The following is a 14,217-nucleotide window of genomic DNA, read 5'->3' on the forward strand; positions in this document are numbered from 1 at the left end:
CACACACACACACACACACACATATATATATATATTATACTTGTGTGCTTTTGGCAGGGCTGGCCTTTTTGTTGTTCTATTACTTGTAAAACATTATGTAAACTGATGGTGCTATATAAATAAATAACAACAATACAGTTATAACATGAAAAAATCTAAAACATGGTAGAAAGTATTTTTAATATGAATTTTTCAATATTCATTTAGAAACAAGCTGCCTACTGCATATGAACTATTAATGACATGCCTACCTAAGCCCTGTTCAATTAATGAATATATTTCTGAAGTTTTAATTTTATTTCTACTTACCAATACTTTAAAAAAATTAAACAAATATTTACTTACTTTGCAGCATAGTGTCTATGTGAAATAAGTAAGTTGGCAAAACAGGGAAGCACTGCGGAATGCTGATCATTTTTGGAGAAAATATGACTCCGAGTTAAAACTGTATGAAGAAAGTGAGAACATGCCTCTAAATGTATCCACAATATCCAAACATGTTAGTCAAAACCTTAACAGCATTCACTTTTAATGCTTGGCACTTTAACAATTCCAATACAAAATGACCTAAGGTAAAACCCATGGCACTTATTAGGAAGTAAAATCTATTGGCATCAATAGAACTTGCTTTACACTTAAGGGATAGATGCCTTAATCCTCACTCATGTATTTTCAGAGCTAACACATTCACACAATCCTGTAAAGCCTTTGTTGTTAACCACTTTCAAGTCGATCATGACTCACAGTGTTCCTATGGATGAGACACCTCCAAGACTCCCTGTCCTCCATTGCTCTGCTTACTGTAGGTCCTGTGAGTTCATACCCATGACCTCCTCAATAGAGTCCATCCATCTAGCATGCATCTACATCCCTCTAACTTTCCTAGTATGAGTGTCTTTTCCAGTGAGTTGTGCCTTCTCATGATGTGGCCAAAGTACGACAGCCTCAGCTTTATTATCTTGGCCTTCAGGGAGATTTCAGGTTTGATCTGCTCTAGGATCCACTTATTTGTCTTTTTTGTTGTCCATGGTAACCTCAACACTCTTCTCCAGCACCACCTCTCAAATGAATTGATTTTCTCTCTGTCAGCTTTCCTCACTATCCAGTTATTGCATCCGTACATAGTAATAGGGGAAACAATTACTTGTATGATACTAACTTTTGTGATCAGTTGTATATCTTTACTTTGAAAGATCTTTTCTAGTTTATTCATTGCTGCCCTCCCCATTCTCAAACTTCTTCTGATCTCCTGACTGCAGTCCCCATCCTGAATAAGTACTGAATAAGCCAAATAAATACTGACACATTGGTCCAAAACACACTGCAGAAATAATCCAGTATGAGACTGCTTTAACTGCCCTGGCCCAATGCTTGGGAATTTTGGGAACCATCACTTAGTGGGACATTTAGTCTTCTCTGTCAGAGAGCTCTGGTGCCACAATAAACTACAGTTCCCAGGATTCTCTAGCACTAAGCCAGGGCAATTAAAGCACTGTCAAACTGGATTATTTCTGCAGTGTGTTTTCAACTGTGATTTTAATCAAACAGCAGCCCATTCCTAAACTTGAGTCATACAATCCTAGTGTTGGAAGAGACCACAAGGGCCATCCAGTCCAACCCCCAGCCATGCAGGAACTCTCAATCAATGCATACCCAACAGATGACCATCCAGCCTCTGCTTAAAGACCTCCAAGGAAGGAGACTCCACTACACTCCGAGAGAGTTTGGAGTTTACCAGACAAGGAAAATTGGAAGTATAATCCAATGGCAATCCGAACGCAATCATGGGGTTTAACATTATTGCATGATAGACTACCACATGCAATTTCAGGCAATGGCAAGCTATTTTTGGGCAATGGGAAGTCAGTTCGAACGCAATTCAAATTCACATAAATTCGCTGAACTAGCGAATTCACTTAAATGTGTTCTGGCCCCACTTTTTTTTCATTCAAAATTAAGAGAAATTCCTCCCATATGATAAACTCCTTTTTTCACTGTCAAAGAGCCCTTACTGTCAGGACGTTCCTCCTAATGTTGAGGTGGAATCTCTTTTCCTGTAGCTTGCATCCATTGCTCCGGGTCCTAGTCTCTGGAGCAGCAGAAAACAAGCTTGCTCTCTCCTCAATATGAGTATTTAAACAGGGCTTTCATATCACCTCTTAACCTTCTCTTCTCCAGGCTAAACATCCCCATTTCCCTAAGGCGTTCCTCATAGGACATGGTTTCCAGACCTTTCACTATTTTAGTCGCCCTCCTTTGGACACGCTCCAGTTTCTCAATGTCCTTTTTGAATTGTGGTGCCCAGAACTGGACACAATATTCCAGGTGGGGCCTGACCAAAGCAGAATACAGTGGCACTATTACTCCTCTTGATCTAGACACTATACCAGCGTTCCCAATTTCCGGGAAATTCACCAGAGTCTGGGGAATTTAATTAATTTCTTTCCAGGGGAATTCGGGGATTTTGGAAAAACATTCTGGGGAATATCTTTGAGGCTTGTTGGCAACACTGCACTATACTTCTATTGATGCAGCCCAGAATTGCATTGGCCTTTTTAGCTGCCGCATCACACTGTTGACTCATGTTCAACTTGTGCTCTACTATGACTCTTAGATCCCTTTCACACCTATAAGTCTCATTCAGCCAGGTGTCCCCCATCCTATATCAGTGCATTGCAATTTTCCATGCTAAGTGCAGTACCTTACATTTCTCCCCGTTTTAAGTTCATTTTGTTAGCTGTGGCCCAGCTTTCTAATCTATTCAAGTCATTTTGAATCTTGATCCTGTCCTCTGGGATGTTAGTAGCTACTCCTCCTAATTTGGCCTCATCTGCAAATTTGATAAGTATGCTCCCTATTCTTTCATCCAAGTCATTGCTGAAAATAGGGTAAACATTTAAACAGGGTTATCACATCACCTGTTAACCTTCCAACAAGACTGAAGGAGAGTATGGGCTTAAGGGAGGCTAAGAGGGGAAGAAAAGGCACCCACAGAGCATCGGTTTCAACAATAACCTTCCCATTCTCCCAGGCTTAGCACTCACCTCTTTTCAGGCAGCATCTCAACGTGGGCGCAGCCATCTTAGCAAGGAAGGCAAGCCCAGCAGTGCAATGGAAAAGCCTTCCTACTTGCAACAAGGAACTGGGCAGGAAAGTTCCCAGGTTGCAAAACCACACTGCAAAAATTGCTTCTGCAGCCAAAAATAAAGGACAACCGTTTAGACACTCTCTGGTCACTGCAGAAACAATCCAGTTTGAGCCCTCTTTAACTGCCCTGGCTCAGTGATGTAGGGAATCCTGTGAATTGTAGTTTATTGTGGCACCAGAGCTATCTCCAACAGAGAAGGCTGAATGTCTTACAAAAACTACACTTCCCAGAATCCCCTAACATTGAGTCAGGGCAATTAAAAGAGGTCTCAAACTGGATTGTTTCTGCAGTGACCAGAGAGTGTCTAAAAGGCTGTCCTTTATTTTTGCCTGCAGAAGTAATGCTAGTTTGACACTGCTTTAGACGCTGGGTGTTACATTGTTTCACATGTTTTAATTTTTTTTACCTTTCAATAATAATAATAATAATAATAATAATAATAATAATAATAATAATAATAATAATAATAATAATAGTGTTATAGATGATTGATGATTGCTTATTATTTTGAAACCAGAATTTTAACCAGAAGTCAGCAGGAAGACCAAGGAGTCGATTGGAAAGGAAACATGCTTATTTTTAGCTGCATTTGTTGTCCACAGAAGAAGGAAATGCCTCCAAATTTCTGGGACGTCCATTCTAAAATGAACCGAGTATTTATAGTATTCTGAACAAAGGAAACTACAAATCACATTTTCATTGGTTACATTGAATTCAACATTTACACCCCTGTATATTCATTGGGTGTTCAAATATTACACCTAACATACATCTCTATCTCTCTTGATACTCATCAATCAAACCCTTATCTATATGTTTTGTTTCACTGTCCTCAAACTGTTTATGCAGTACTCCTTTTATTTAGGTTTGAATTGAAGTTAGGAGCCATTTCCCAATTGTTTACATTCCAAAACAAAACCTGGAAAATCTCATTTCAGCACTATAATTTTTAACTTCTGGGCAAGCAGAATTCTGAATTTTAACCAATCTACCACAATAGGTTTTATTTTTATCCCGCCTCTCCCAAGGGATCAAGCCGGGTTACAGCAAAGTAAATACATAAATAAAATACATAAATTATATACATGGTTAAAACTAAATAATCCCCTTATTCCCCTTCCTAAAATTCAACTACAAACCTGGCAACATTATAAAATACAATTAAAATCGCTTAAAATAGTAATAACTGAGTGAGACATCTTTTAACAAATGATTTAATACTGTAAGAATTTAATTCTGTTTTAATGTACCTGCTTTGTATGCGTTTTTAAATGTACTTTTTTTGTTGTTGTTTTTTTAATATTGCAAGCCGGCCTGAGTCCATTTTGGGGAAAGGGTGTGATATAATAATAATAATAATAATAATAATAATAATAATAATGCCATGGAATTCTGGGATTTGCAGTTTGTGAGATATTTATCCTCAATCAGAGCTCTGGTGCCACAGCAAACTACAGATACCAGGATTCTGTAGCATTGAGCCATGGCATTTAAAACAGCATCAAAATGGATTACTTCTGCAGTGCGGATGCAGCCTTACTGATAATAGGCTGCACAACTGACTAGGTATTTTGGGTCTCTTCTTGTCTTTTTAATAATCGGTTTAGATGCACCCAGAGACTCCAATCCAGAGCTCATTTTCTTCTTGTTGTTAACTGACCTTCAGTCTTATAGTGTCTTTCACTTATGTTGACCCTATGAAGGAGAGACTTCCCAAGGGTGCATCTGCACTGTAGAAATAATGCAGTTCGATACCACTTTAACTGTCTTCGCTCCATCCTACAGAATTCTGGGGTTTAGTTTGTTGAGGCACCTTTTTTTGGTCAAGTTAAAAAAAGGAACAACTTGTAACCACCACCACCACCGTCATATTTGTTTATATCCTGCTCCCCTCCCCACCAAAGTGACTCAAAGTGGCTTCAAATTTAAAAGCACTGTGCAATTAAAAATATACAGAAAAGTAGAGTGGGCCCTTGGTATCTGCTGCGGTTTGGTTCCAGGTCCACCACCATCACCACCCTCCATGGATACCAAAAACAGTGGATTCTCAAACCCCATTCAATACAGTGAATGGTGTCCCTTATATAAAATAGCAACATCAAGGTTTGCTTTTTAGATCTTTAGAATATTTTCAAGCTGTACATTCTTGAATTCCTGGACAAAAAAATCTGTGGATGTGGAGGACCAACTGTATGTTAACAAGAAAACCTTTTGTACTTCTTGTTGTACACCGCTTTGATCTAATTTGAAAAAGTGGTATATAAATAAACATTATTATTATTATTTATTCAGAAGGAACTTCTCCCAATTCCTTTACTGATCTGATTACCCTTTCCAGTTCAAAAATGAGATGAAGAGCCATCTGTAACTGAGCAGGACTAGAAGTTGGGTTAATTCTTAAAAATAACTTTCCCAGATCTTCATGTAAGTTAGCCTTTTTATTCCGCATATAATATTGTACTGTAATTCCCACAGCACTCTATGGAGCAAAACCCTAGTGCTGAAGTGTTTGCATTTGGGGAAATCCTTTTGTTCTGTAAGGTCAATTCCTGTCCTGCAGTTACCTTACAAAGTTGTTATTTTTATGCTGGCCTCTCCTTTAAGAGCCATGCTGGATCAGGCCAAGAGTCCATCCACTTCTGAACAAACATTGCTCAGTTAGTACAGTTATATTCTGAAGTATACTTACTTAGGAACAAGCCTTGCTGAACAATGAACAATGAACTGGATTAGTCTACCTACCTGTCCGACTTCCTCTCTTTCCAGCAGGCTGACCTACAGGTGCTCAGAAGTGGAACATTTCTAAATAAATACGGTTAGAATCATGCTGAACCAAGTAAAGGTAAGAATGGGTTTAGCTGGGCAGTTTTGCAAATACAGTAAATATGAACAGCGTCAAACTATCCAGAGAAGTACAGTGGGCCCTTGTTATACACTGGGGCTTGGTTCCAGGTCCCCCCTATGGATACTAAACTCTGTGGATGCTCAAGTGCCATTAAATACAATGGATAATAAAATAGTTGACTCTTATACAAAATGGCAAAATCAAGCTTTGCTTTCTTGGAATTTATATACTGTATATATATATATATATGTTTGAATATTTTCAAGCCGTGGATGCTTCAATCCATGGATAAAAAATCTGTGGATATGGGGGACCAACTGTATAGACCTCTTCACCCTTGCCTCAAAAGTGACTTTTTCTATATATGCCATTTCTTGCCTATAATGTATTCCTTCCCTACTGTAGATGCCATACTGACAAAGGAGTGGAACGGATAGGCAAGAAAAAGCATCACAATCCTGTTTTTTCCAAAAGTGGATCAAATCCCTGCTGCCTCATGGCCTGCTCACAAGGAACGCCAAATAAGCATGAGCTGATCACATGGTCTGAGATTGCGCTGCTGAGTAATTTTTTGTTGTTGCCTCCCCACCATATGTGGGCACCTTCACACAAACACACCACCTGAAACCTCCAAGTACTTCCCACATCTGCCCAGATGCCATCCATTTGCATGGCTGCCCCTTTGATCGGCCACACATTTACATGGCATCGGTGAATCTGTGGGGAGTGATAAATTGGCAAAGCACAATTATGGAGACCTTTCATACATGCCCCCCTGTTGGACTGTCTATATTTATGTATATTGTAATTACATCTATTGGAGTTGTCACACTATTATTTCTTTGCCTTGGTGCAGCCCTGTACTTGCATCAGGTGTTTATATGCAGTAGTGAAGATGCACATTTCCCACCTTGAGTCAGACTATCTCTGCTTCCTTTTGCTCTGATTTTTAGCTCCGTAGCACAGCTTCAGTTCAATTCCCAGCTGCTTTTGAGATGTGTGGTGTCTAAACGCCCCGCCTTCAAAGTGGCTGGAAACTGCTTTATTTTGCCCATCTGTTTCACTATAGAGACAGACCCTTGCCTAAAGATGTTCAGTATTTCAAAAATTTTAATCAGTATGCTTGACACAGCTGCTGCTGGTAGCTAATGGATCCATATCATCTCAGAAATGGGTGCTGACTATAGGATAAGACAAGAGAGGCCTTTCTAACTAACATTTCATGTCCTGAGCCAGGAAGTAACAAAGGTTACATTTAGAATTTGCATGCATCCACATGTTTTGACAGGTGTGTTCAAATCTGGCCATAATGGCTATGGTGTTCTACATCATTCTTAATCTGAAACTTTACCAGTACTGGGTATATTGCTTTATTTATAGAAAAAGACACTGACACTCTGTGTTAAAATAAGTACACCCAGATTTTTCAAAAAGAAGTGTTTTTATTCCAAATTCATAGAATCGTTAGGGTTGTGCACTACCAAATCCATATTAGTTTAAGTGATTCCCAAACTTTGATCCTCCAGGTACTTTGGACTTCAGTTCCCAGGAATTATGGGAGCTGAAGTCCAAAACATCTGGAGGACAAAAATTTGGAAACCACTGGTTTAATACCTTTATTAGGTCATAAGTGCACAAAAATATGTATGCGCTCTTAAAATCTTCCAATCAGGCAAAACGTTGCAATAGGCTGGAAGGAGGAAGGAACTGATGTTTTGTTGAAACAATGCTGTAAACATGGTCCTTATCTGGAATTGTGGGGAAATAGAGGTTTACAATGCAGATATTCAAGTGACGAATTTAGGTTTTATTAGAAAAAATTCAGAAATAACTTCGAACTGTCCCCATCCTGAGCGCAGCTAACCACACATTGATAAGAGCAAGACTTTAAGCATCTGCTTAATACCTTTATCTCTATCCAGTTAAAGGTACAATAGCAGGGCCAGAAAAAAAATATGATAATTTTATTGGCAAAAACTCCGGTTGCTGTGAAGCAATGGAGTTGTTATAGGATTACTATTCCACAGAACAGGTTCAGCTGCTTGTATCATAAATATTGGTTTTGTTTACCATGAATAGCATGGGACATTATTTTCCTGTTGCCTAGGAACTAATTTTAAACAGCAACTCCAGCTGCAATCCCAAAGACACAACATGATCCTGAACCATTCGTATGTCAGAATAAATCCCATTAAGTATAGCAGCCCTTTTGAGTTAACATGCACAAGATTGTACTGTTAACAGTACAAATTTTGTACAAGCCATTTTGAAATGATGGGATTCAGTGCCATTAAATTAGTAGATGACACATAAGAATAACTATGAGCATCTCATCTGGAAAGATTCTTCCAGAATTAGGTGGTACTGTTCTAGCTCTCAGATAGGTGCACATAAGTATATTTGTTTCTAAGAGAGAATCCCACACATACAACTTTCTCTGAGTTACAATTTCAAAAGGTGAGTTCCCTTAACAGTTGTCCCTGCAAGGCTTACTTACATCCCAAAAAGACCTTATGTGGGAGATTTCAAAGTCCAGGTGAAGGAAATACAGTCACAGATCCTGCATCCACAGAGTCAACCATTCATGGCTTGAAAATATTTTTTAAAATACATTTCAAAAAGCAAACCTTGATTCTCCCCCCCATTTTATATAAGGGACACCATTATATATAATAGGACTTCAGCATCCACAGATTTTGGTATCAGCAGGGAGCACTGGAACCAAACCCCAATGGAAGGCTCTATTGTACCTTTATTGTATCTCCTGATAGTATCCCCCTAAAAACAGCTATGAGCATACAATGGGGAAGCAGTTCAATTTCTTTCTCTTTTCTGCAAGGCACTGAAATAGAAATCTTCCTTCAGTTGGCTCTGCAATTAACTAAGGCAATGCATGTTTTGCTTTTCTTGGCTAATAACAGCTTTTAAATTAAAGTATTGTATCACTACAGTGCTAATAGTAAATAACAGAGGAAAAGGTTTTCTTGTAACATAGTGGTGATGACCTTTCCCATAATTAACTTCCAATATAGATTTCCAGTTCAAAAAGCTTAATTTGGCATTTCATGCATGCTACTAACCATCTTTCAATGACTAAATACACAGTGCAAAATAAACATTGGCCATTGTGCTCAGAGGAATAGCATCTTCCCCCACTTGCCAAGTCATATGTTCATAGTGTGGAAAATTAATTCCAGTGGTAATTTACAGCAGAGGTCCAGTTTTTATTAGTAGTACTAGGAGCCACTCAATCTAGAAATAGTACTTACTCTGAAATGGAAAGGAAGTGAATAATTGAGCCCTAGATCTCAGAAGGGAATCTTGAACTTTTGGTTTAGTCAAACCTTTGCTTTATGCTGTCATTGTCTCACAGTTTGGCATTAATTCTGTGGATTTTATTCCAAGACTATAGTTTTTGTCAATGTTCATTGTTATTACAGGAACAGAGTATTATGCCTGGGTTAAATTAAAGCTGCTGTCCTGCATGCTGAGTAGCACACTAAAGGCTAGCTTTAATGGCTAGTTGTATTAGTTAATTGGATTAACTTTAGTCTCAGATCAAGTGAGTTTAAATGGAGCTTGTTTGCATTTTGCAATTTGTTTTCTTAAAAACTTGAATAACTGCATGAGAGGACAAAATGGGACAAGCACCAAGAGGGATGGTTCATCTGGTGATGTAATGAGCAGAGCTTAGGAAATTTACTTTTTTCAGTCCACGTCTCCCAGAATTACTCAGGCAGCATGGTCAGTCATAGGCTACAGTCCAAAAAAAATAACTTTTCCAAGGTCTGGTGATGACCATCAGACGAAACAGTAGTAATTTGATACGGTAGTGAAGGTCATGAACAAGCAGGTCTGGTTACCCATTCAAACCAAGAAGAATGGATATAAAAAAGAGTTCCAAAGTTTTTGTGGGTGGAGGGAGGAAGGTCTGGGTTCCGTATCACTCCAGTTGATTGGCAGTGTGAACCCACTCAAGTTTCATCTAGATTCCAGTTAATTATCTGTGTACACAAAACGGAGGATAGGAAAAAACCCACATACCGCTCAGTGTGAGTCACTTCCTGCTTTAATAATTCTCCCAACATCATAATAACACTTTTTGCTTCATAGGTTATAATTATTTGGAGTGCTTCACTGATACGAAAGGGCAACTGTCAAATTACATTTTGAATTCAATATCTTTATCTGTCATGCTCCCAGTAAGACCTAAGACGACTTCTGAAGTGTTTTCTTTAGTTTCCAGTGTGAGCTTTGACAGCACTTCATAATTAATGTGTTAATTTATTAAAATTGTAATACTCTCAGACTCCATGGAGTGTATCCTACTCTGCAGAGCAAACCAGCGGGTCCTGCCCCAAAGGGGAAAACAATGTAATTGTCCAACTGGGAGAAAAGAGAGGCAGGAGATGGATTCACACACATGCAATTACAAGTGCTCCTTGAAGATGAAGCCAAAAGCTTTGGTGCCTAAAGAAAGTTTGCAATTAGACTTAAAGCAAGATGGAGAGACATTGATGTCTCTTTTGCAGACCTTCTGGGGGGTATCATAGAACCACAAAGTTGGGAGGGGTCATAAGGCCATCTAATCCAACCTCCTGCCATGCAGGAATACACAATGATAAAACACTCTTGAAAATGTCCATCCAACCTTTGTTTAAAGACTTCTGAACTCCAATGCTTGGAGGCAATGTATCCCACGGTCAAACAGTTCAAGAAGTTCTTCCCAATTATTAGATGGAATCTCTCTTCTTGTAATTTGAATCCATTGGTTTGTTGTCATTTTGTCTGGCCATTTCTATACTTTTTGACCTGTGCTATTAACCTGTCCATAGGTGCCAATTGTCATAGCTTACTCCATCACTCATATAGTCAATTCCCTTCTGTTTTTTGACCATTAATATTTTAAATATAACAGACAAGAAACCTGTCAGGTCTTTGGTTTTAAGAGTTATATTTTTTCCCTGGAACATATACAATGGTCCCGCCTTGGGCTCCACAGAAACATTACGCTTAGTAATTTGGGTGGGGTCATCTTCTCTGTTTTTTTTTAAACAGGCTGGACAGTTGACCTGCTGAGAATGCTTTCATTGGAGACCTTGCGTTGAGCAGGAGGTTGGACTGAATGGCCCATTAAGACCCTTCCAACTAGATTCTATAATTCCCTAAAAAACTAATAACCAGAGTTGACACACATTAGAACAAAACCACTGTATATAAAGATCTTATATATTTGTGGCATCTCCAGCAGAGGGGACTCATAACTGTTGAAATATTAAAGTTGGCCCTTCTTATACACTGATTTTTTATATACGGATTCAAGCATCCATGGTTTGAAAATGTTCTTTAAAAAGTATAAATTTCAAATATCAGACCTTGATTTTCCATTTTTTTAATAAGGGATACCATTTTGCTATGTCATTATATTTAATGGGACTTGAGCATCCATGGATTTTGTTATCCACGGGAGATCTTGGAACCAAACCCCAGCGTGTAACAAGGGTCCACTGTACTTTTAACTGAGTGTAATACCACCTGTTGAGAGCCAGCGTGGTGTTGTGGTTTGAGCACTGGACTACAACTCTAGATATCTGGGTTTGATTCCCCAATTAGTCATAAAAACCGACTGGGTGACCTTGGGTGAGGCACACACACTCAGCCCCAGGAAACCCCATGACAAATTTACCTTAGGGTCGCCATAAGTTGGAAATGACTTGAAGGCACACAACAACAATACCATGTTAACTATTTTAATCATACCTTCCTACCTGGTGGCTACACCTCAAGCCCAGACACACTCTTTGGCCCCACCTTTCTATAAATGCCAGCTGGCAACTTCCATGTAAGTGGGCAGTGAACCCATGCTTAGATTAGTTCAAATTTTAGAGAAGTGGTCCATGGGACTGAACCCTAGCTCAAAAATAGATTCAGCATCTTTAAAATTTGAACTAAAACCTGGAGAAAATCCAATGCCACACTAGAATGCGACTCACCAACTGCTGCTGTGCAGGTCCTTGCCCCATTTCTCATCCGATCCGAGCAGCATGAGGAAGAGGAGGTCATAGGTGAGGTGATTTTCAAAACCAAGAATCATCATTTATATTTTATGTTGTTACTGGAATTTAATTTGGGTCAGTATTTAGTAGGACAAGTTTGAGAACCTACCCTAAATGCCTAATAAAGAGGATACCGCCTCAGGGATTATTCACTGTGAGGAATCGTCACAACATAGTTTCAGTAGGGAAATAGACCTGGAGGTGTCGGTGACTTTTCATCCACCAGCTTCAGTACTAGTAGCATATTTTCTTTTGGGCATTAATTTATGGGTGGTTGGACAAAATACTTTTAAACTGTGACTATATAATAAACATTTGTTAATTATCTGGCAATATAAAAGGAAATGAGTAATAACAGTAAGTGCATTAAGTAATGGTAGACTGTTGCTCCCAGACACTAATACATTTGTGTGTGAGGTATCTTTCCAGGGATTAAACAGAACAGTAGTTTTGCAAGCCTTGTTTGTGTGGCAAAATACGTGCATTGCTTTACATACTTGGATGGAGAGAAAATGTAACCTAGACATTAGCTGTCTCAGTTTGGGGATGATTTACAGAGTAGTACTGCATGTATATTGCTGGATAAGTAAACCTAAGGATCTGGAACTTTTTGCAAGATATCAGAACTTATTATGGAGAGTATGTTTAAGGACATACCAAATGCAGCTCACAAACATGGCCTGAGTTGTGCATCACTTGACATACAGCTAAATGTGTGAACTGACTCTGTCTGACAAATATGAAAAAAGATATTGAAGTGTTATATTGTGTTGAATCTATGACCCAATTTACCCAGCTCATGAAAATGTTCCAAGTTGCCAGACTTCACTGTTAAACTGAGCCTTCATCTGTGTGAAACTGCTGATCTTTGAACATAACGTATGTAAAATGTCCTTAAGATCTGCCTCTGTACCAGAAGACTGGAATGCAGCTAATGTGATATAGCTTCTTAAAAAGGGACCGGCCTGTAGGTTCAGGAAACTGTGGTTGTCAGCTAATGTCTGTTCTAGATAAATTGGCAGGAAATATTATTAAGGATAATCAAGCAGATAGTAGGGCAAATCTTGCTGAAGACAATTCAGTGTAACTTCTACCAAGGTAGGTCTGTGTCACGAAACATTTAGAATATTTTAAGAAGCACGCGGATGGGATACATCAGTAGATATTGTTCATTTAGACTAAGGATGGAAAGATGCAGCCTGGGGGCCAATTTTCTGTTGTTTGGGAGACTCACAGACTATCAAAAATGCCCAAAATGGTGGTGGTGCAAACGAACCAGGATGTAGTGGAACAATACACTGGCATTTAAACAATGTTAAACAGTGAAAGAGGATTCTGTTACGTATTTAAAGGGGGAATCGGTGCTCTTGAGGCTTACAAGAGAGGCAGCTGGGGGGCAGAAATAAGGATTGTATGGGGTCTCTAGATGGATTGAGAGATACTTTGGTGGTTGTACATTTTATTTATTTGTTCAATTTATACCTTGCCTTTCTCCCAGCATCGGATTCAAGGTGTCCCACAGCAAAGTACAGCTAAAATCTTATTATACAAAAGTATAAATAAATAAACAATACTGTTAAATGCAACATTAAAACAGCTTACAACAAATATTTAAAACATAGTAATAAAAATATATAAAAAATGGTTCTTGGGCCAGGCTTTGTCCATTCAATTTGCAATTTCAGAAAGGATAGAGCTATGTTAGTCATTATTGTGATGTTTCACCAATACTAGGGCACTATTATTAATACTATTATTATCCCACTTTCCCCTCAAAATTGGAACTCAAAGTGGAGTACAATTTAAAATAACAATACAATTAAAGATATAAAAAGTTAAAAATTAAAACAGAATTAAATTATTAACAGTATTTAAAAATTAATACCTCAAGTTAAGTCTGCCCCATAGCCTGGACCTGAGCCATATAGGCCATACCCAAGAGCCAGCATGGTGTAGCGGTTTGAGTGTTGGACTACAACTGGAGACCATGGTTTGAACCCATGTTCAGCCATGGAAGCCCACTAGGTGACCTTGGGCATGTCACACTCTCTCAGCCTCAAAGGGAGGCAGAGGCAAACTCCCTTTTGAACAAATTGTGTCAAGAAAACTTTGTGCTGGTTTTCCTTAAGGTTGCCATAAGTCAGAAATGACCGGAAGGCACACAACAC

The 14,217-nt window shown here is 38.7% G+C and overlaps 1 protein-coding gene across 2 annotated transcripts in view; it reads right to left on the reverse strand.

Annotated features, from left to right (window-relative positions):
- MRPL1 (mitochondrial ribosomal protein L1) overlaps window positions 1–12,075 on the reverse strand; it is a 30,704-nt gene extending 18,629 nt beyond the window's left edge. The window contains exons 1-2 of one of the 2 annotated variants that reach the window (XM_042467217.1): window positions 11,987–12,075; window positions 346–445 (exon numbers count right to left, since the gene is read on the reverse strand). In XM_042467217.1, the coding sequence (XP_042323151.1) occupies window positions 346–445; window positions 11,987–12,056 (170 nt within the window). In that variant the 5' untranslated portion in view covers window positions 12,057–12,075. Of the gene's footprint in view, window positions 1–345; window positions 446–3,044; window positions 3,199–11,986 lie in introns of those variants that run through there. The other variant, XM_042467218.1, reaches the window with a different exon arrangement.
- Window positions 12,076–14,217: the final 2,142 nt, after the last annotated feature.

Source organism: Sceloporus undulatus, chromosome 5, assembly GCF_019175285.1.
Source record: "Sceloporus undulatus isolate JIND9_A2432 ecotype Alabama chromosome 5, SceUnd_v1.1, whole genome shotgun sequence".
Taxonomy (NCBI): Eukaryota; Metazoa; Chordata; class Lepidosauria; order Squamata; family Phrynosomatidae; genus Sceloporus; species Sceloporus undulatus.